The following is a 22,966-nucleotide window of genomic DNA, read 5'->3' as shown; positions in this document are numbered from 1 at the left end:
ATTATTTTACCCTTTTTAACAATTTGTGATTTCTAGTTCAATTCTTACTATTCTTTAAAGAAAAGTTGTGATTTTTTAAACTAAAGTTGTGAAAGGAGTTTATTATTTTGAAAACTTGCTTTGCATTAATAAAAATTATACTTGATAAATTGTGAGTTTTTGTTTAACTCTTGTGATTCACAAAACAAAAGTTGTTATTTTTTAAGTAAAAGTTGTTATTGATGTTTGTTTTTCAATAATAAAAATTACAATAGACAAGTTATAATTTCTTATTCAATTTTTATGATTTACAAAAATAAAATTTATAATTTTTTAAATAAAAGTTATAATTAAAATTTGTTATTTTCATTAAGAGTAAAATTATCTTTTCACTAAAAAAAGTTACTAACAAAAAAATTTTTAAGTACTTCATTGAAATTATAATATTTTAATAGATTAAATTATTATTTATATAATTTGAATGAATTTTGTTATATTTTTTTAATTTTTATTTGATAAAAGTATTAAAAAATAAATCGTTTCATTCAAGTAACTAAAATTTAAACTGACATTTTATTGTTTTACTTTTATATTTACAGAAACGGGAAAAAAGTTTTTTTTTTTTTTTGATTCTCATCATTCGTTAAATTTATAATTAAAATAAATTTATTTAATAAAATAAAATGAATGATGGAGATTGGGAAAGGGAGAAAAACTAAAAAGGGACGGAAAAGAAAGGGAGGAACGCTGTCCCGACACAGAAACCCACCGTGAATTCATTAATTCTTCCAATGTGCAAAGAAATATTTCCTTTCTCACTCTCTCTGACGCACAGCAGCTGGAAAACTTCCATGGCTCTTCCTCGTCTTCAAACTGTTGCATGGTGCCTCAGATTCGCCAAATTGTTGAGTATACTTTATAAATCACTCTCCTCTCCACTGTCCGCCGATTGAATTATGGTGTGCTAGAATTTAGATTCTATCATTTGTACTTTCTTCGACTTTAGACCCTTCATTTTTTTTTTTTTATCTGCATTGATCCACATTATCCCAAACCTATTCTCTCTATCTAGTCCTTTAATTACCGGACATTATCAAGACCTCAATCTAAACTTCCCCAACTCTCTCTCGCGTCTCTCACTGCCTCGTTTTTCACCTGATTTGGGTTTGGGTCCAATTCAGGGGTGTAGAATATGAAAATCAACACTTGTTTACTTCTAGTTTTGAGAAAGCTGAGGCATCAGCACACACTCAGCTCAACGTAGCTCTGCCATACTCGCTCACAGGGACACACACACACAGCTTATATTGCATTTCGGCTGGATAGATGCCCAGCAAATGGGACCTACAGGCTACAACATGTCATTGAAATTTTAAATATCAGTTTTGAACTTTAAACAAAGCTTAGCTCACCTCTGAGAAATTGTAAACCAAAAATTTAAAAAATCACGTTGTAATTTGTCGGATTAAACTGCACAATATCAACTAAATTGTTGACACCAGCAAAATTTGAGGCATACCCTCTGTTTGCCTTCAGCTACTCACATTCTAAATTTGCTTACGTGGAAAGGAATTTGACAGTTCCAGTTACATCCAGGGAAAATTTTTGAAACTATAAATCACATTTTGAAGTTGAAGTTCAAAAACCATCAATAGGCATCTACATTTGAATTGCTGTGCAAGTGAGCTATTTCGCTGCTTGAGAGAAGAAACAATAGACTTCTGAATCTTACATTGCATAATCAACTATGGATTAAGGAGTTCGAACTTGGAAGCTTTTTACTTCTTGTCCTCGGATTAGCATCTTCTAATTGCTTGACAACATCTCTCATTGTGGGTCTCCTGCGTGGATCATTCTCAGTGCATCTCAGAGCCACCAAAAGCACTTTGGTCGCTTGATCGAGAACATTTGAATCCAAAAACTGCCCGGCAAGGCCAGAATCAGCAATCTTGTGAACATCTTCTGTTCCACCCCAGAGAGTTCTGACCCAGCCCACTATATCAACGCCCTCCATAAATGATGGATCTACTGCTTTCTTTCTGGTTATTAACTCAAGCAAAACTACCCCATAACTGTATGCATCAGATTCTCTATTATTTGCTGTTGTATATGCATTCTCTGTAATAGGCCAATATAAACATGTTAGTCAGTACAAGGTTTATGCAAATAAAATAACAAGCAGATTCATAATAGCAATAGAAGAAGTACCTGGTGCAATATAGCCTACTGTGCCAGGGACAGATATAGATGGTGTTGAAGCAGAAGCTTGATCCAAAAGCTTGGCAATACCAAAATCGGCTATGTGAGGCTCCATGTCAGAATCTAGGAGTATGTTTCTTGGTTTGATGTCACGGTGCACTATGGGAGGATCACAGTCGTAATGGAGATAGGCCAGTCCATGAGCAATGCCAATGGCTATCTTATATCGGACATTCCACTCTAAGGATGGCGGTGGATGCTTTTCATGCAAGACTTCATGAAGGCTTCCATTTGGCATGTAGGTGTACAAGATCAGACCAAAGTCCTTTCTCAACCAAAAGTCTTCCAATTTGACCAGATTCCGGTGCCTAATCTTTCCAAGGGTTTGAATTTCTCTAACCATGCTTAAGCTCTTGCCTTTGTTCCCAGCAAATGCAAGCTTCTTCACAGCAAAAACTTGGGCTGGATCTACAGTAGCTTTATAAACTACTCCATGAGCTCCTCTACCAATGATAAATCGGTCATTTAGGTTAGCAGTAGCCTCCATCACTTTGTTAAGTAGTGAGGAAGTACCTTCTTTGGCAGAGATCTGGACTTCTTGATTAGATTTTCGGCCACACACACAGACTACTCCCAGCAGCAAAAGAACAAAAAATATTGACGATCCAAGTGCTATCATTGCTATTTTAACTTTACTAAGGCCTTTCTGGTTTGTCACTCTATCATCACATGGCTTTAGATAGATGCTCTGATTGCAATCCAATCTGTTTGATGATGAACAACTAACACACAGGCCTGGATTTCCCAAAAACGATGAAGGATAAGAATTAAGCAGCTTCATCAGCATCTTTGGTACAGGACCATGAAACAAATTGTATGAAACATTGACTGTAAGTAATGAAGAAAGCTCAGCAAGAACTTTTGTGCTTCCAGTCAGATTGTTTCGAGATAGATCCAGACTTAGCAGATTTGTTAATTTTCCCATCTCTGGAGGGATTTTGCCAATCAGTCCATTAGCACTTAGATTCAACCCATAGCGCAGATTCTGCAATGCCCCAATTGATCCTGGAATTTTTCCTCCAAACATATTCCCACCAAGCTGCAGCTCAGAGAGCTCGTTAAATTCTGACAAGAAATCCGGGATGCCCCCATTAAAATGATTTTCCCATAGAATTAATGTGGTAAGCACCGACCAGCTCCTCAAACTTGGTGGAAATGCACCATTCAGTAAATTGTATCCCACATCAAAACTATCCATTTTAGTACACTTTGATAGCTCGGGTGGCAAAGGACCTTCTAAGTGGTTGTGAGCAAGATGAAGAGTCTTCAGGCTAGCAAGGTGACCTAGCTCTGGTGGTATATGCCCCGCAAAGTTATTATTTGACAAAATTAAATCAGTGACATTGGAGCAGTTTCCCAAACTTGGTGGGATTGAGCCATTAATATTGTTTCTGCTGATATCCATGAACGTGAGATTTGGATTATATTGAAAATCAGGAAAAGGCCCTGTAAAATTATTTTCTTTCAGAATCAACCTTCTAAGAGTCGTACACATTCCTACATCTGGAGGTATTCTGCCTTGAAGCTGATTGAGGCCCAAATTCAGCACAGTTAATTTGTTTCCAGAGCAAAGATTTGGTGGGATGTTTCCAGTGAACTTATTATTCGTAAAGTCCAACTGTACTAAACGGCTTTTGATTCCCAAAGTTTGAGGTATGACTCCAGAGAAGTGGTTGTTAAACAATGAGATATTCTTCAGATGCTTGAGCTCTGTCATCTCCAAAGGTAGTTCCCCAGAAAGGCTATTATTGTACACAAGAATATGCTCAAGACTTTGAATCTTCCAGACACTAAGAGGAATTTCACCGGTAAAACGGTTGGAAAACAATTCAAGATCCTGTAATTCACTCAACTCTCCTAGCTCACTAGGAATTTCACCCCCAAGTTGATTGGAATACAAATGCAACCGTGTCAAAGACTTACAATTTCTGATCTCCGGAGGTATTTCTCCGGACAAATAATTCACAGGAAGGCTCAAGATGGAAAGCTTGTGAAGAAGACCAATGGAGGCTGGAATATTGCCAGTTAGGCCACTACTAACAGCAGCAAATTGGGTTAAACCACTACAATTCCCCAAGCTTGAAGGAATTCCTCCACTAAATGCGTTGTATGACAGATCTAAGAAAAGCAGATTTTCACAACTGCCAGAACCCAATGGAATAGTGCCCCTAAGATTATTATTAGCAAAGCCCAAATAAACTATATTATGGAGATTGTTAAGAGTCTCAGGAAGGGTTCCCTGAAACTGATTCTCATTCAAGAACAATTCCTGCAATTTACTACAATTCCCAATTGGGGAAGGAATTTCCCCAGACAACTTATTATTCTGAAGATACAGGACTAAAAGCTCACTCATGTTTCCTATACCTGAAGGAATGGAACCGTTGAGAGAGTTATCAGACATTTCGACATGTTGCAGGTGAGGGATTTGAGTGATGAATTCTGGGATTTGACCAGTGAGTTGATTATAAGAAAGGCTGATAAACTTCAAATTTTGTAAGCTTTTGAAGGTATCAGGCACTTGTCCACTGAAGCTGTTTCCAGAAAGTTCCAAGTATTCTAGCACGCTAAAATTTCCTAACTCAGGAAGAATTGTTCCAGAGAACCCATTATTCATCAATACAAGGCTCTTCAAGTGATTCAGAAGTCCAACCTCAGGTCCTAATTGACCCTCAATCCCATAACCAGTGAGGTTAAGAGAGATCACATTGTGGGCATGGTCGCACTGGATTCCAACCCACGAGCAAGGGGTGGAATCTGAGAGATTCCAGGTGGACTTTACAGGATGAGGCACAGAAGTCCAATGCCTCAAGAGTGACAATAGAGTCACCCCATCAGAGCTCAAAGCAGAAACTGAGCATAACAAGGAAGAAAAACATAGAGGAAGAAGAACCCAAAGAAACCTCATTGGTAACAAGACAAGAGACTCGACGAGACACCAACAAAGGTTGGAACTTGGAACTTGGAACTTGGAAGGCTTACGTTACGAGGAACAGAAAGCACGTGCCTTGTTTGTTGCCTTATAGCAGCTGTTTACGAGAAGAAGTTTCTTGGAATTAACATTCTTTGTGAAGAATGAAACTGGAACAGGCTTGAACATTAGAAGAAAGAGAAAGGAGAAAAACGCAGAGAGGAGCAGTGTGAACGGAGGACTAGAAAGAAGCTACAATGGTCGTAATGGCGGTGGTGTCAGGAGCTGATTAATCATAATCATAAAATAAAAAGAATGAGAGTGATTCAGTTATTGATGTGCTGCTCTACTGCCACGCACACACGCATATAATTATTAATATAAATGAATGAATGTCCAAGTCTTTGTAACTGTATTAATTAATGCATAGGTTTGGCACTTGGCTGGTGTGAAATCTGTACGCAGTCCACTTATAACGTAAACGGTGGGTGAACGAACGTTCTGGACACGTTTGACAAGTTTGAAGCCATTTTCTCATTAAACAAATATTCCCTCTTCATAGAGCAAAAATGAAAAATGAATAAACTGAGTATTATTCCATGCACACTAATTACAATGAATAGTGAATACATATTTATAGTGTGGTCTGATCAATAAGAAGATGACATGTTTTACAAAAAGAATGATCTAGAATTTGTGATAGCGTGTGAGGATCATGTGATGCCTAATTATATTTTCTTCTTCTTGTTATTTGATGTGGAGTCCTTTGTTGATGTGGTGATGGATGTATGCTTATATGTTTCAACATTCCCTCGCGAATCAAATTGGAATGGAAGAATAATGAGACTCAATCTTAAAGTAGCAAAGTGAGAAGAGGGAAGAGGTTTGGTAAGAATGTTCGCTAATTGATCTTTGGAAGAGACATGTAGTATGTGGAGTAGGTTGGCTGCCATACATTCACAGACAAAATGATAATCAAGAGAGATGTGTTTAGCCCGAGAGTGGAAGACAAGATTGGCAACTAGATAGGTGGCACCCAAGTTGTCACAATAGAGAAAGTGTGCTTGACGCAAGTGAATGCCAAGTTCATACAGGAGACTTTGAAGCTAGATTAGTTCACTAGTAGTGGTAGTGATAGCTTTGTATTCGGCTTCTGTGTTGGATCGTGCAACTGTTGGTTGCTTGCATGAGCTCTAGGCAATGAGATTTGGACCAAAAAAAATGGCAAAAGCACCTATAGACTGTAGATCATCCGAATTTCCACCCCAGTCAACATCCGAAAATGCAGAGAGGGTACGTGAAGTTGAAGGTCGAATGTACAGAGCAAGATGAGAGGTGCCTTGCAAGTAACCAAGGATTCGTTTGACTGCAGTCTAGTGGGTTTCCTTTAGATCATGCATAAATTGACAAACTCTATTTGCAGCGAACATGATATTAGGATGAATGGAATTGAGATATTGAAGACTACCAACAATGCTGTGATAGAGCAGGGGGTCGTGAAATGAAGGATTGTCATGAGTGGAAAGGTGCATATTAGGTGCTATTGGTGAGGAAACAGGGCGTGCTTTGGACATTTTGGCCTTGACAAGGAGATCTTGAATATATTTTCGTTGGGATAAAATAAGACTAGATTGATTAGATAGTACTTCAACACCCAAAAAATAATGAAGATTGCCAAGATCTTTAACAAGAAAAGATTCTCCCAATGCAGAAATCAAGTCTTAAACAGCAGTAGTAAAGGAGCCAGTGATTATTATGTCATCAACATATACCAGGACATACATAGTATAGAAGGTATTGGTGCAAATAAATAAGGAAGAATCAGACCTGGAGGAGCGAAAACCCAATTGTTGAAGTCAGGAACTTAGCCAAGCAAACCAAGCTCGTGGAGCTTGTTTCAGACCATAGATGGCATGATTTAATTTACAGACATAGTAAGGATAATCTGGATGGACAAACCTAAGAGGTTGTTGCATGTAAACATTTTCTTAAAGAAACCCATGCAGAAACACATTCTGAACATCAATTTGTTTGAGAGGCCAACCATGAGAGACAGCAATTGAAAGGATGATTCGAACAGTGAGAGGTTTTACCACTGGAGAGAAGGTGTCGGTAAAGTTGATGCCCAGTTATTGGTGAAAACCTTTGGCCACAAGGTGAGCTTTGCATTGATCAAGACTACTATCAGCGTGATATATTTTTCAGAATATCCATTTGCATCCCACAACATTTATGGATTTGGAGAGGGGAACCAAGATCCATATGTGAGTAGAAAGTAAAGCATGAAATTCTTAGCAGAGAGCCTAACACCATTCTAAAAATCGAAGAGTAAAAGTGACCAAAGAGGGGTTTGGTGGTTCAGGACCCGAGGAGTGATGGGCTCAAGGTGGCGGCTTAGAGATAAAGGCATCAGGTAGAGCTTTAGGTTCGAAGATATTAGCACAGGATCTAGTGATCATAGGATATTTAGGAGGTGGCGGTGGGGTCGGTGCTGGAGAGGATGATGATGAGGTGTTAGAAGGTGAGGATGAGGGAAATGGGACGACGCTGGTGGACTGATGAGAAGTGACAATATTAGGAGAAGATGGGGAAGTTATTGTGTTTGGGGTAAGTGCTGGGCTTGGTGTAGTTGGGCCTGGGAAGTAAGGTAAAATTAAGTGAGGTGTAATAGGGGCTGGTGGGCTGTTAGTGACATAAGAGGAGAAGAGATATTGGGCTTCATAAAAAATGACATCTCTAGAGGTGTAAAGTCAGCCTGTGGGTAAATGTAGACAAAGATAGCCTAAATGGTTGGAAGCATAGTTGAGAAATGCACAAGAGAGTGATTGTGGAGCTAATTTATAAGGTGCATAAGGTTTGAGATTGGGCTAACATGTAGAGCCAAAAGTTTTTAAGATATGATAGTTTGGTTTTTGGAGAAAAAGAAGTTCAAATAGGCTTAAGCCTTGTAGAGATGGACTTGGGAGTCTGTTTATTAGATAGGAGGCAGTGGCAAAGGTAAAGGTCCAATAAGTTTGAGGCACAGATGCGTGTGTAAGAAGAGCGAGACCTTTCTCAACAATAGTACAGTGACACCTTTCCACTGTGCCATTCTATGTGTGTGTGTGTGGACAGGTAATGCGATGGTGAATCCTTAAGGTAATAAGATCTTTATGCAGTGATCGAAATTCTCCACCCCAATCAGATTGAAAAGAACGTATTGTGGAATTAAAAAAAGTGTGAACAAGTGATCGAAATTGATGAAAAATAGAACGAACTTCACTTTTGGAATGAATAGGATAAAACCAAATATGACAAGAGTAGTCATCAATAAAGGATACATAGTAACGAAAACCAGTAATGGAAATGATTGGGGAAGGACCCCATACATCACAGAAAATAAGTTGAAAAGGTAAACTGGAGTAATTTAAAGATGTTGGAGAAGGTAATCGATGACTCTTGGAGGTGTAGCAAGTAGGACACGTTGGTGATAATGACTTGGAAAGTGGGAGATTGTGTTTCTTGATGACATGATAAACAATGCGTGAGGCTGGATGACTGAGTCGATTATGCCAGTAACTGATGGTTGTGCGGATGCTAGAGTGTGCTTGAGGGTGTGATAAGGATGCAGTGAGTGGGTACATGTTGTTATGGCTTGGACTGTGAAGAAGTGGGGTCATTGTTTGCTTGTCCTTCACAAAGAAAAAATCAGACTAAAATTTAAAGAATACATTATTATCACGACAGAATTTATTAACACTTAAAAGATTTTTTTGTAGAAGAAAGAGTGTGGAGAAGATTAGAGAGAAGAAAGTTGCCATTATTTGTGGTGAGGGTGCCAGACCCTTGGTGTTGAATGGTCATTGGTGAGCCATCGGTAACACGGACAATATTAGAGCCATGATAAGGAGTAGCTGAGAGATTAAGGTTGGACAGATCATTGGTCATATGATGTGTGGCCCTAGTGTCAAGATACCACAGAGAATCATGCACGGCAGAGTAATCAAAATAGTGTGCTGCAGTGGGTGGTGGTGGTAGTGCTTGAAGAGCTTGATTGTACCATTGGTTGCAGGTGTGAGCAATATGGCCATAGCGATCACAGAGTTGACATGGAGGATCATTGTCAGGCTGGAAAAAGTAAGAACGTCCTCCTCCTCCTCGATGAAATCTGTTGCCGCATCCACGAAATGTGAAGGACCTGTTGCTACGTCCATGAGTAGAGGGGTGATACGATTGTCGACCATATCCACAACCATCAGACGATGGTATGTTAAGGTAAGACGCTCGTGATACAGCATTGGCTGTGATTCCAATAAGAAGTTGAACAAAATCATGATGATTCATTCGAGCTTTATACTAAAGTAAACGACTGAGGATTTCCTTAACAGAGAGAATAGAGCGTTGAGTGGTTACAGATGTGACTATAGTGTTAAACTCAAGGCCTAAGCTAGCTAATAAATAAGTGGTAAAATCATCATCAGGAACAAGTTTGCTTACGGCAGCTAAAGAGTCAGCTAATATGGTAGCTCGACGATAATACTCAAATATGGTTTCACCACCCTTTTTGATGGTGGTGATTTGTTGATGAAGGTGAACAAGGCGAGCTTGAGTTTGCTAGGAAAATAGTGTTTCAAGGGCAAGCCACAGATTTCGAGAAAATTTGTGATGGAGAACTTGTTCAATGAGTTTTTCAATAATAGAGGCTATGAGAATGGAAAGAACAAGTTGGTCTTATTGGAACCATTGAAGGTAATCTCAATTGAAAAGTTCGGTAAGAGTTTTGGCCGGAGGTTATAGTATTAAACCATCAATATAGCCAAAAAGTTGTTGGCCATAGAGGTATGGCATAATTTGGCCTCGCCATATAAAATAATTATCTTATGAAAGTTTAATGGTAACAAAGTGAGAAAAGTTAGCGGCGGTATTGGTGGTGGGTTGAAGAGGAGGGTTAGTGGAGGAGATAAAAGAACTAAATAAAGGTGAGCCAGACATGCTTGACAATCTCACTGCTCTGATATCATAATAGAGCAAAAACGAAAAATGAATAAACTGAGTATTATTCCATGTGCACTAATTACAATGAATAGTGAATACATATTTATAGTGTGGTCTGATCAATAAGAGGATGACACGTTTTACAAAAGGAATGATCTGGAATTTGTGATAGTGTGTGAGGATCACATGATGTCTAATGATATTTTCTTCTTTTTGTTATTTGATGTGGAATCCCTTGCTGATGTGGTGATGGATGTATGCTTATGTGTTTTAACACCTCTCCTTCATTTTATAAGTGGGTGTTTGGATTAAGAAAATTTTCAACTGAAGTTAAAATAAACTGAGGTTAGAATAAAAGTTTGTGATCATAACGTGATTTATGTTTGAATGCTTTTCTTTTTAAAAGTAAGTTGGACAAATTGAAATTTGTTTGGATGATTTGATTCAAAAGCTAGTTCAAATATATAATGACAAAAATGGATGTGAATTTTCTTGTATATATTTTTGTGACTAATTTCATATTTTTAAGGAAAATATTAAACTTAAAATTACAAATTTTTTTAAAAAAGTATATTAAAATTACAATTTTACATGTGATTGGTTGGCTTGAATAAATTTCAACTAGATAAAATTCAAATCTATATCAAGAAAAAAGGATATTTGATTTCTTATTATAATCTATTTTTATTTAGTTTTATTATAGTTTATTGTAGAAGTTTTTTTCCTGATTTGATATTCTTGGAAAAAATACATTGACCTTTAAATTACAGTTTTTAATAAAAAATTATATATAATTAAGTATTATTTATAAATTATTAAAATATTGAATAAATAATAAATTAAAAATATTAAATTACAAAATACTTAAAATAAATTGATAGATAATAAAATGTTAAATTCTAAAAAGCTAAAATATATTGATAAATAATAAAAGATTAAATTATAAAATTGAAATTAAATTAATAAATTGGTAGATATATTATCCCATAAAAGTTTCAGAAAAATATTGTAAAATTTGCCACAAAGCGAAATATCACTTTTTTTTTTTCTTTTGCATGCAAGAAAACACTGCGTCATTTGTTTCCAGGGGTCATGGATGATTAAGTATCATAATAATATATCTACCGTACCCTTTACCAGTTGGAGAGAGAAATTTGACAAGAAGCTAAAGATGCATTACCATCGATGTTTACTAATGCGCGTTGAGAAGAGAAGCTCCTTGAATCAGCTTCAACCAAAACGAGCTTTTTCCCTCAAAAGCTCTTTTCAACATTTTTTTATCCAAACAAAATTTTTAACCTATAATGAGCTTTCAACAATCCCAACCGGGGTTTGGGCCACTCAAACCTCAATTAAAATTTAAATCAAACATTGCCTAAGACATTTTTTAGGTGATTTAGTATTTTAAAATATAAAATATTTTTTAAAATAAGAATTTATTAGTGATTATTTATCTCAATATTATTTCTCATTGTTTTACTCCTTAAACATATTTTTCTCTCTCTTATTAAATAAAGGATATTTTTATAGGTTCATAAAAAATTTAAAATTTAAATTGTATTTAATTAACTTTATTGATATTTGTAGTTTAAAAAAATATCCTATAAAATGGAGAGGAGAAGGTGCAATTATGATCTTGTTTATAATATAAAGTACTCCTTTTTGCTTCCATTATAAGATGCATTGTCAAAAAATTTCTTGGTCTCTAATACAAGTTGTATAAAGCGTTGTTAATTAACAACGTACAATTTCACTCATACAAAATTACAAGTATTAAAAAGAAGATTTAATTTTGATTTAATGTTTTTATATGATTTCTTAAATATTGTGTTTTTCTCTTTTTTATATAGAGTTAACTACTCTTCTTAAATTCTAATGAGATAGTTAAAAATGACTACGGGAGGGTATTTAACAAAAACAAAAGTAGTTATAATTATAAGCTATAAAATAAAAGGATGAAATAATCTTACAGTATTACCATTTAACCTGAGAAAGTATTTGCACAAATAACAAGATGATTATATCTTATTTTACTTAATGAAAATATAATTGAAAAGTTTATTTCTTGTTTACAAATAAAATAAAGTCCGCAAAAAACAAATAAAATAACATAATAAATTTTCTTAAAACACATGAAAAAATTGTCCAAATATCTTATAAATAGGGCTGGGGAAATAATTCTCATATTTATTTTTTTTATGTCAACAAACATGGCAAGAGTTCAAACAAGGGGAGTTTTCCATCGTTGACTGAAAGTATAAAGACTGAAGCTTGAGTTCAAACTACTTTATAATCTAATATAGGTATGTTTTCTCTTGATTCTGTAAGCGCTTTTGACTATAACGCAACTCAATCCAAAATGACTAGACTAGACAATACCATGTTCACATCACTAGTAAATTAATTTTTTTATTATTAGGATTAACATTTTACAAAGTAAAGTTTTCACTAATTACAATTTACAAATTAATGTTGAGATAAAAATCAATTATTACAATGACAAATGTGAATTTGGTTTAACAGAAGGGACTAGTCTCTCATAATATAGTAAACTGAGGACTTACTATTTGCTAGGAAAGATATTCACATTTAATACTCAACTATATATCAAACAAAATTGTCTCTAATAAGAAAATACTTATAAACAATAAAAAAAATTAATTACTACAATGTGATTTATGTTTAAACAATATCTTTGTAAAAAGTAAATTTAACATATTAATATTTTTTGAATGATATATAATTTAAAAATAGTTTTAGATATATAATAATTTAAAACTACTCTCACAAAATGACGAACCAAAATTCAAATTTGTATTAGAAGATGCATCCATATTTAATACTTAATTGTGATTGTCTTAAATAAAAAATCTGTAAGTAAAAAAAATAATTAAAAAGCATATCAGCTTTTCATGATATCCTCCTCTATATATATATATATATATATCTATTTGTCAAATAAAACTTTTAAAAAGTTTTCGGTATGAAAAAGTAATTTTTAAAAAAGAGATGAAGAATATTTTTTAAAAAAATGGGATAGACATATTTACTTTTTTTTATAAAAATATTTTTTTATTCACTTCTACTCAAACGCAATCTCACAAGCCAAAACAAAATAGTTTCAGGATGTGTTTAAATTTTAATTAGATATAATTAATTATAAAAAATTAATTAACATAATAAATTTTAATTAAAATTGATTATGTTAAACATGATGTATTTAGATCATATTTTCTAAAATTAATTTTGATTAAATTAAAGATATTTGGGTGATTTAATCAAAATCAATTTCAGAGATACAAATTACTATAAAAGGCATTTTTTTAAATGCAAATAATAATAAAATTGTATATAATATTATTAAATTTGCTGAACTCCATTTAATAAATAAAATATGTTAACGTTAATTTCAATAATAATAATAATATAAATTTTGTGAATTTATTGACTAAACAATATATGCAAAATAAGATGTTGTTTGACCCATCAATAATCAATGATAATATGAAAGCTGGTGAGATACTCGAAACCCTCCACCCTTCAGGGATGCGACACGGTGGTAGATTGCAACACCCACTCCCATGACACTCATCATGATAAGTATATTTTTTATTAAAAAAAAAAACAACAACGACAACAACGACAAAGGACAAGCAACTATAGATGGGAGACGAGCATATCAGAGAAGAGAGACAAGACAACAGACTCGTTGATACAATCAGATTGAAGAAGAGAGACAGCAAACTTGCTGATATGAGCAAATCAGAGCAGATTGGACAAGAACAGAGATAGTTGGAGGATGATAGAGAGATGAGAGGAGATCTGAAACTCACCAAAGATGGAAGAGGTAGGTCGGCGCTAGAGATGCATGGGAGGATGATGATGTGCAGCTAGCTAGAATGCAGTTAAAAGCTCAAAGGATATTTGAAATTTGCTAGAGGGGTGTGCCTAGGAGGTAAAATTTTTGGCAACTGATAAAGGAAACTCATGTTGAAATCGATTCCAATAAGCCATTCTTTTCAGCTTATAACAAAACATGGTTCTAGTACAAATAATCGATTATATGAAAATGGGAGAGTTTGGGTGATTTTTATCAAAACCATGGTTTTGGTTTATACAATCGAATCTGGCACCTGCCCAAACCGGCACTCAACTGCAAGCAGTGTTGGGCAGGGGATAAATGACTTTTTCAACTCACGCTAATCCAAATTTAAAGGACCTTCGTGCAGATGGGAATCTTGAGCTAATTAAGAAGATTATTACCTTGATCAATCAAATCTGGTAGGCTAGAAATCATGCAATTCATAACAAAGGAAATATCACTCCAGACAAGGTTACCCTATCCATGTCCTCCGCGAGAAAATTCTGTTTAACAACACAATAAGGAACAATCAGAACCCAGAACATAGAAGGCAGGACGATAGGCAAATTACTGTTCTCTTACCATGGAACTTGACAGTCGTCCAACAAGGTTGGACTCTGTGGATGAAGAAGAGAAAATTTTTGGGAAGAAATACTTGGTTCTGTTTGGTCAGATGCCGTGGCTCCCTGATTAAAACCTTTCCCAATCCTCAAAGCTATAAGCACAACGATCGTGCAAAGTTAAGCGTCCTCTTAAGAGCAGTTCTAAGCTGGATTAAAGGAGTAGTGGAAGACTGGAATATGCAAAATTTACTGATTGAAATTATTGGTTACAGACAGAAAGTATTTTGAAGGAACATGCAAGGGGTCAGTAAAACGAACGGAGATATAATACATGAGGATATTTCGCAACTCCTTTCGATTTTCTCTAAAGTGTATTTTCTAGCCTGTGATGCTCTTTCTTACTTGAACTTTTCCTGGTTTGCGCATGTTTGGATATCCTTTTAGAATTAATTTTAAATTTAAAATTATGGTTTTAAAAAATTTTATTCAAACACTCCAATTTTTTCAAATTTCATTTGATTTTCAAAACTTCATTTAAAATAAATTGAAATTTTATTCTATTTTAAAAAATTAATATCATAATCAATTCTTAAAATTTTATTCAAATACCATTATATTCTAATAATCAATTTTTTCTTAATCAATTTTTTTCAATTAAAATCCAAACACCCTTTGCCTTTTTTGGGACCTTAATTAGTGTAATTTTTTACTGTGTTAAATATTGTAATGAATTCCAAAAATAAAAAGAAGGGGAAAAAAATTCAAACTAGCTTTTTTTTTTTTTTAATGGGTTGATGAAACTCAAACTAGCTTTAACTTCTCTAACTGAGATTGGGAGCTCCAAAAGATCAAACCAAACGGTGTCTTTGTATTTTTTTTAAATTTTTAATCTTTTAATTAAGTTTTTACAGAGGGGGAAAAATTAAGTTTATTTGAGCGCATTTTTAAATAAAATAATAATAATAATTTGAGCGCAAAGCCAGTCACTCCGTTTCTCGCTGGTTAGGGTTTTTGCTTGGCTTTTGTCGAGTTGAGTGCCAGTGGTGCCGGAGGGTTTCAACTTCGCTCCCAAAGAACTCTTTTACCTTCTCAGCGCCGAAACCAGCAGCAACAGCAACCATGGCTAGCACTAAGGTCCAGAGGATTATGACCCAACCCATCGTAAGTTCATTTTCTCTTTTTCTTCTGTTTACTAAATTGTCTCAATTCTTGTTTCTCATTCACCGCTAATTTCCTCTTTTTTTATTTCCCCTTTCTTCAGAATCTGATCTTCAGGTTTCTTCAAAGTGTAAGTGAAATTCCCATGTCTATTTCTCGTTTGTGCTTTGGCCTGAGGTTTTCTGTGTGTTTGAGATTCCCCACCTGCTGAAGTGAGAAATTTGTGTAAATTGTGTTTTTTTTTTTTTGTGATTTTCTGTGTCGCAGAAAGCTCGCATTCAGATTTGGCTTTTTGAGCAGAAAGATTTGCGAATTGAAGGGCGTATAATTGTAAGTTCGCCTTCATTATCATGCTATTGTATGCGATGTTCACAATTTGAAACCTGTTACTCCGCGTTAGCATATTTTCTAAGGATTACTTGGTACTGTTTTCTTTGTGATAATATGTTCTGATTTTCCTTCTGAAGCTTTATTTGTCTGTCAAATTGGAAATATAAAAACTGGTTCCTTTTCTGGGGTTGGAATATGATTCATGGGAACGAAATTGTAGCCCGGCTGAGTCTAGATTCTGAGTTTGTTTTATTTTACGCTTGCAACAGTAGGCTGCTTCCACTACCAGATGTTGCAAACACCAGAATGCAGGGGTTTTTTTTATCCTCATAATTTGCATATTTTCCTACTAATCCAACCCTCAATTCAAAGCCTTTAAACTGTCTTGGAGGTTTCAGTGTGTTTGCTGTGGTTTATAAAATTGTTGACCTTAGCTTGGAGATCACGAGACATCTTTCACACCACCCAGAATTAAATTTCTTCATGGGGTACAATTAGGGATGTAGGTTTTGCATATGTTCTTTTTGTTGCTGCAGCTGCTGGTAAAATAATTCAAGCAATTTCAAATCATCCTTTTATAAATGCCCACACTTTTGCAACGCCCTGCTTCAGACTTACTATTAGCTCTTTAACTATCAAAATTTGATTTTGGGTGGTTTCTTGCCCTAACTGACTTTTCTCTATGTTGTAACTTCATTCGTGTGAGCATATCATGTGTTTGTTGGACTGTTACTTTGTCCTAAACCTAATAAATGTTGAAAAACGTGGCTATTCATTATCTTTGATTGAAGGTCAAATAAGTTTTAGTTTCCATTTGCTGAGCAGGGGTTTGATGAATACATGAACTTGGTTCTGGACGATGCTGAAGAAGTGAACGTTAAGAAGAAGAGCAGAAAATCCCTAGGTGAGTTGTGAGACAGTGGGACGTGGTTCTGTTTTTTGTCATGGATTTTTCTTAATGGTTTCATCTTTTTCCCTGTGATGATTTTATGAATTGAAACTTACAGGTAGGATTTTATTAAAAGGGGACAACATAACTCTGATGATGAACACGTAAGCAATGCTCTCTTTCCTGCTTGCACATTTGTGTGTTGATGGCTTCTTAGCTAACTAGTTTTCTACTAACTCCTTGTATTGTCTTTGTTCAGTGGAAAATGATGACGGAGCAGCACTGTGAATCAACGGTATGGGGTGTCTATTTTTGGAGGTCAACCAAAGAGATGCCTTTGAAACCTAGCCTTTGATATATTTGATGATGTTTCAGTGTCTCGGTAGAAGAATTATGTGTTAATCAAACTTCTGCTTTTGTAAACCCTAGTTTGTTTTCTAGTTCATAATGCTTATCTAATTTCCAGTGGATACTCCTGCACCTCTTGTTTTTTGTTTTGGTTTTCCCCCGATGATGCGAAGGGGAATTTCATCATGACCCTTGGTAGTTGCAACAGATATTGAAGTAAAGCAAAAAAAAATTTAATGTCACTTAGTGGGTGTTTGGATACCGCATTCAAACACCAAAAGTCCTTTTAAAGGTGTGCCTTTACCGAACAAATGTTTGGTTAAAATGTAACTATTACTATATGTTAAAGCATGATCTACATTTTGGGGCCGTCAAGAATATGTCCTAGAGGGGACCTGCAACTCTGGGGCAAGGTGAAGCTAGTGTAGAAAAGAATTTTATTTTTTTGGCCAAATAGTGTAAAAAAGATTTTGTGCTAATCAAAAACACCTTAACTGTATATTTGTTACACGATAGTGTTTCCAAAAAAAAAATTGAAAAAATGTACTTAAAAAAATAATATAAACATGTCAATGTCTTTCATTTCATCTTTAGAAAATACTTTTACCATCCAAATGTTATAAAATGTTCGACTTGGCAAGATTTTTTTCCGTAGATCATCTCCGAGTTCGAAAAATGACATCATAGAAGTTGATATATGTAGCCTCCGAGAATCTGCCTGGATGAGCATTCGGCAGTTCAAGCGGCTATCGCAAGGTCAATACGCAAACCAGAGGGCTAAAAACGAGAATCTATGCAATGAAATTAATATGCTGACTGACCAGACATGGAGCTATATTGTGCAAGGATCTTCATTCTAATACTGTCTTCTCTGATTGCTTTAACAAATAATATCGTATCATCAGCACATTTATGGCGCAATGTTTGACTCCAACCCCTGTGAAATCGAATTCTAATGCTCGTATGAAAAATTGTTTTTTCAGAAAGCAATATATATATAAAGAAAATGAGATAGATGCATTTCTCATTTAAAAACAAAAAACACTTTCATATATCAAACATGCTCTAGGTTATAAGCTCCTGCTTGGTAGATCATTATTGATAAGAACTTAGCAACGGTAGCTAATTAAAAGATATGAAAAAAGAGAATCATTTTATCGGGGCCCTAGGCTTGGCCAGGAACAATTATATCAATCATTTCACCATTCACAATTATTTGATATGAAACCACAGTCATGCATTATGATAATCTTATTTGCCGGGGTGAGAATCCCATATATTGCGTAAAAATTCCGGAACACTTCATCATTAGCTTTGCTATATTTCACTTTGACAGCACAACAACCCAACATTTCAAAAGCTAATGGGCTTATAGTCCTTGAAAGATTCTGCCCTCCTCTCACGCATGGGAATAAGATGATAAACAATTTTTGAGTCATCTTTAGTAAATAGCTTTTGTTATAAGTATCCATCACCATAGCAATAATATCATCCTGTAAACATATTCCGGTACGCTTGAAAAAATTTAGCATTGTACTCCTGGTATCTCACCCTTTTTGTTGATAAATCTTTGCCTTTCTTTTTTTTGTTTTTTTAAACGATTACCATGCAATCATTTTCTTTCACGAGCTATATAATTCAATGGCAAGTTTCTTGGCAGCATTACTTGGCAAATGAATATATGCAATTAGACTCTGAAACTTTTCACTGAGCATTAAAAATAGCGCAACTTACAAGACAAAACAACAACGATCATTTAAAGAGAGAGAGAAGAACAAAAAGGAGAGAAAAACATTGAAAGGGGCTGTTTGTGGTTCAGCAAGCTTTATTCCCAGCTCATACAACCAGACACCTTATGATACATAATGCTTTCCCTACCACTCTAAAGAACCTTGTGTCCTGAACCTTGTTGTATGAACTATAGATTAAGGAAGACGAACTCTTCAATGGCAGGCACAGACCCTATCTTGTTAAGAGTCTCAGTGTTTGGTTCTTCGTCAACACAAATAGCCATAATGGCCTTCTTCCCCCTTGAAGTTCTTCCCACACTCATGAAGCTCACATTCACATTCTGATCACCCAGTATGTTCCCAACTTGGCCAATCATGCCAGGTTGATCAACCTGGCGACACAATATTAAGTTCCCCTCTAAGCTCACATCCACATCAAATAATCCAACCTTTATGAGATGAGGCACCCCAGATTTCACTTTCCCCTCAATGCTTATCACTCCATTGGTCTCAGATACAGCACTTGCAAGCTTCGACTCCACGTTTGATATCAGTACCTGAATTGAGTCCACTGGGACCTCTGGAGATGAATTAACCACCACCCTTTCCTCACTGATGCGAAGACCCTTCTGCTTTGCTATAAATCTGCATTTACAAGGTTAATGATCGAGTCTGATATTGGTTCGATGATGCCTTTTGTGATCATCGCTCGCAGAAGCCTTGTGTCCAAGTTATCTGGATCTCTGGCTGATCGATAAACCACCTTCACAGATTTAATTCCACTTCCTCCAGACACCAATTGCACAGCTAGCCTGCCTAGTTTCTCGGCTAGCTCAACAAAAGGAGCCAGTTCAGTCATCACCTGATGACAAAGGGCCCATGTTTAAGTTGCTTCAATAATATAGTAATACTAAGTCATAAGCTGTGATCAATCACATTGTTTACCTCAGGAGCAACCAAGGGAGCATTAACAGCAGTTGCAGAAAGTTCTCCTTTCAATGCTCCAAGTACAGCTTCTGCTACTTCAATGGCTACACCCTCCTGGGGAGCCGGAATTTGATGCAGATAACTTGGTCAACCTTAAAGAAGAGAATTTTGAAAGAGGAAGCTGAAGGCAAAATACTGTAAGTCAGAAGGTAAACTAAGACAAACCTGTGCCTCTTTCGTGCTAGCTCCAAGATGAGGCGTGACAGTGACATTCTCATGTTGAATCAACTTACTGTCTGGGGACGGAGGCTCCTCAGTGAAGACATCAAGTGCAGCCTATTCCACATCATATCAATATATATAATAACAAAAATTTATGACATGACACAGTTCACAACCCAGACACCATATGATACACACAGGAAAAGAATGGAGCGAACAGGTGAAACAAACAAACAAAAGGTTGTTCACTTTCATCATACCTGAGCGACAATTCCACTGTCAAGGGCTCTGACTAATGCATCTTCATCTATAACTCCACCTCTAGCGACATTGATGACGCGGACTCCCTTCTTCATATTGGAGAAAGTATGGTCATTAAAGATCTTGTTAGTGGTGGGGGTGAGAGGCATGTGGAGGGAGATAAAATCTGCAGTGGTTATGGCCTGCTCAAACGATACCAGATCAACCCCAATTGCTCTGGCTCTGTCTGCTGGAGCATATGGGTCATGAGCGATCACGTTCATACCCAAACCCTTTGCACGCCTAGCCACTTCAGATCCTACTTTTCCAAACCCCATTATTGCTATGGTCTTCCCCACCAGTGAAACCCCAACATATTTGCTTCTTTCCCATTTGCCTGTAAAGTTTTTGCATCTTGTCATCATCCTCTATCAATACATCTCTATATATATATATGTATAGTTTGAATAGGAAGATTTTGAAGCATAATTATTTTTCGCCTTTTCCGGCCAGGTTTTTAGTCTCTTGGTCTTTTGCGGCAATGGATTTACCAAAAATTGAGCTACAAAGACGATACGGAGACTTTTCACTTTCTAGTTTCATTTCCTCATCAGTTAAGGTAAAGAATTTTTTATCAACAGCTAAGTCATAGAATGGGATCTTGCCGAATTTCAAATACTTACACAGTTTTATTGTGAAATTCAACATACCCATTGATAGATCCACAAATGATAAATTGGTAATATAATGGTCAAATCTAATTATCGCAGCCTTTGATTCCCCCCAAAATGCAAACAAGTTCAGAACTATATATGTATCATTCTGTTCTGTGTTTTCTCTTCTATTTTTGGGTTCTTTTATTTATTTACTCTTTTCTTCAGTGGCAAAAAGAGAATAGGCTTGCTTCTTTAACGAAGTCAACGACGAAAACATAACCCAAAATCGATTTCTTACCAGCTTTCATGGAGGCGTCAGCCTGAGCAACATTTCTTGCCATGGCAGTGAGCAGAGCGATCCCATGCTCTGCCGCAGCAATAGTATTTGCCGTCGGCGCATTAACGACGAGACACCCAAACTCCGTCGCAGCTTGCAGATCCACATTATCAATCCCCACTCCAGCTCTACCCACAACCTTCAACTTCCCCTTCGCAGCCTCAAACACCTGCCTCGTCACCTTTGTGCCGCTCCGAACAATCAAAGCATCAAAGGATGCGATCTTGGAGCAGAGCTCTTTCAGCGAGAGGTTGTACGAACATTCAACGCGCCCAAACTCTCTCAATACTTGAAGGCCAGAGTCTCCGAGCTTCTCAGAGACCAAGATCGTGGGTTTGGGATCTAAGGAGGAAGATTCAAGATCGACGTTAGGGGTTAAGACAGAGGACTTCGAAGGGTCAAGCGTCCTCAAAACATTGTTGACAAGGAGAGAGAAGCGTCGAGAATGGCGAGACAGCTTGAGGGAAGTGGTGGGTATGGAGGAAGCAGAGGTGTTGTAGAGGAAGGAAAGAGCAGAGGATTTTGAGTTCGACTGTGAAGAAGAAGAAGACAACAAGGTGGGTTTGGCAAAAGAAGCAGAGAAGGAAGCCATGGAAGAGAGAGGGGGAGAGAGAGAATTCAGTTATTTTGAGGAATGTGCTTCAATGAGAGAGGGTCTCACATTTTTTTGGAGGAACTTAAAATGGAAGCAGGAAGCAGAGCAAGCAGACAATTCAAGAATTCAACTCTTCCTCTCACTTTCATTAATTGTGATACATTGGTAAAAAAAAAAACATAAATTGTATTATTATTATTTTTTTTACCAATAATAAATTGTGTTATTGGGATTGCGAAATTTTAATAAATTATGTCCTCTTTTACCAAGCTTGAGGATTGGTAAAAATAATATAATAAATTATTGAGTATTTTCTGAGAGATATCATAAATAATAATATTAAGTGTTTTGTGTTTTTAGAAGCAATCAATGAGATTTTTTCAAATATGCCGTTAATGGACTTTTGAAATTAATAAGATTTTTGTATTTATTGGTAAAAAGTTATCCTTTTAAATGAAGGTTGCGACACAGAAATGCTGGGGTATTTTAATGAGGTTAACTAATTTTTTTAGGTTGAAAGTTAGAAATTTCTTATAATTTTGTACAAAGGAAATGTGAAATACAAAATAATTCTGTAAAAATAAATTTGATTTTTTTCCTCAAATGATAATAAAATTGTGAGGAATTATGAATAGCGTTACCATTATTTGAGCTTGAGAATATTTAAATGAAGATTAATCACTAATACTTTTTATGGAAAATATTTGTTAAGACTTGGCCGAAAAATTACAGATATTTTGTTATATATTAATGGAAGTAACAGGAATTAGTTGGCATAAATTATTCTTTTTTGGATCATTGAAGAATATATGGCTTTTATTTTATCAAAAAAGAATATATGTTTTGTCTGTTTACTTTTCTTTGGCCAACAGTATAGTTTTGATATGAGTACTCTCTTCCGGGCGGGGAAAAAAAAAAAACAGAGAGAGAGTACTCTCTACTTCATTTCCTCTTGTACGGCAATTTTTACAAGTTGTGCATGGTTG

The 22,966-nt window shown here is 35.7% G+C and overlaps 2 protein-coding genes and 1 pseudogene across 2 annotated transcripts; 1 reads left to right on the top strand and 2 right to left on the bottom strand.

Annotated features, from left to right (window-relative positions):
- Window positions 1-1,316: 1,316 nt before the first annotated feature.
- Window positions 1,317-8,007, bottom strand: LOC129295000 (receptor-like protein kinase). Its single transcript, XM_054933484.1, has 2 exons — window positions 2,188-8,007; window positions 1,317-2,097 (listed from the first exon to the last, which is right to left on the bottom strand). Exons 1-2 carry the CDS (start codon window positions 5,144-5,146, stop codon window positions 1,721-1,723), a joined length of 3,336 nt encoding a protein of 1,111 aa, XP_054789459.1. The 5' UTR covers window positions 5,147-8,007; the 3' UTR covers window positions 1,317-1,720.
- A 7,518-nt stretch (window positions 8,008-15,525) lies between these two features.
- Window positions 15,526-17,515, top strand: LOC129295004 (uncharacterized). The gene is made up of 6 exons (XM_054933486.1): window positions 15,526-15,709; window positions 15,810-15,836; window positions 15,974-16,036; window positions 16,862-16,940; window positions 17,044-17,089; window positions 17,185-17,515. Exons 1-6 carry the CDS (start codon window positions 15,668-15,670, stop codon window positions 17,192-17,194), a joined length of 267 nt encoding a protein of 88 aa, XP_054789461.1. The 5' UTR covers window positions 15,526-15,667; the 3' UTR covers window positions 17,195-17,515.
- A 1,445-nt stretch (window positions 17,516-18,960) lies between these two features.
- Window positions 18,961-22,056, bottom strand: LOC129294997 (D-3-phosphoglycerate dehydrogenase 2, chloroplastic-like; annotated as a pseudogene).
- Between the last annotated feature and the right edge of the window lie 910 nt (window positions 22,057-22,966).

The sequence above is a fragment of the Prosopis cineraria genome, unplaced genomic scaffold, assembly GCF_029017545.1.
Source record: "Prosopis cineraria cultivar Desert tree isolate PC_DT_omini unplaced genomic scaffold, ASM2901754v1 PC33, whole genome shotgun sequence".
Lineage (NCBI taxonomy): Eukaryota > Viridiplantae > Streptophyta > Magnoliopsida > Fabales > Fabaceae > Prosopis > Prosopis cineraria.
The sequence above is the reverse complement of the archived record's forward strand: the minus strand, read 5'-3'. Positions and strand labels throughout refer to the sequence as shown.

Bases quoted from the DNA above. Each gene is read 5' to 3' on its own strand.
- LOC129295000 (XM_054933484.1), bottom strand. From the start codon at position 5,146: ATGAGGTTTCTTTGGGTTCTTCTTCCTCTATGTTTTTCTTCCTTGTTA. The intron at 2,098-2,187 runs GTACTTCTTCTA...GGCCTATTACAG, and splicing joins AGTAGGCTATATTGCACCAG to AGAATGCATATACAACAGCA.
- LOC129295004 (XM_054933486.1), top strand. From the start codon at position 15,668: ATGGCTAGCACTAAGGTCCAGAGGATTATGACCCAACCCATC. The intron at 16,037-16,861 runs GTAAGTTCGCCT...TTTGCTGAGCAG, and splicing joins GAATTGAAGGGCGTATAATT to GGGTTTGATGAATACATGAA. The intron at 16,941-17,043 runs GTGAGTTGTGAG...TGAAACTTACAG, and splicing joins GAAGAGCAGAAAATCCCTAG to GTAGGATTTTATTAAAAGGG.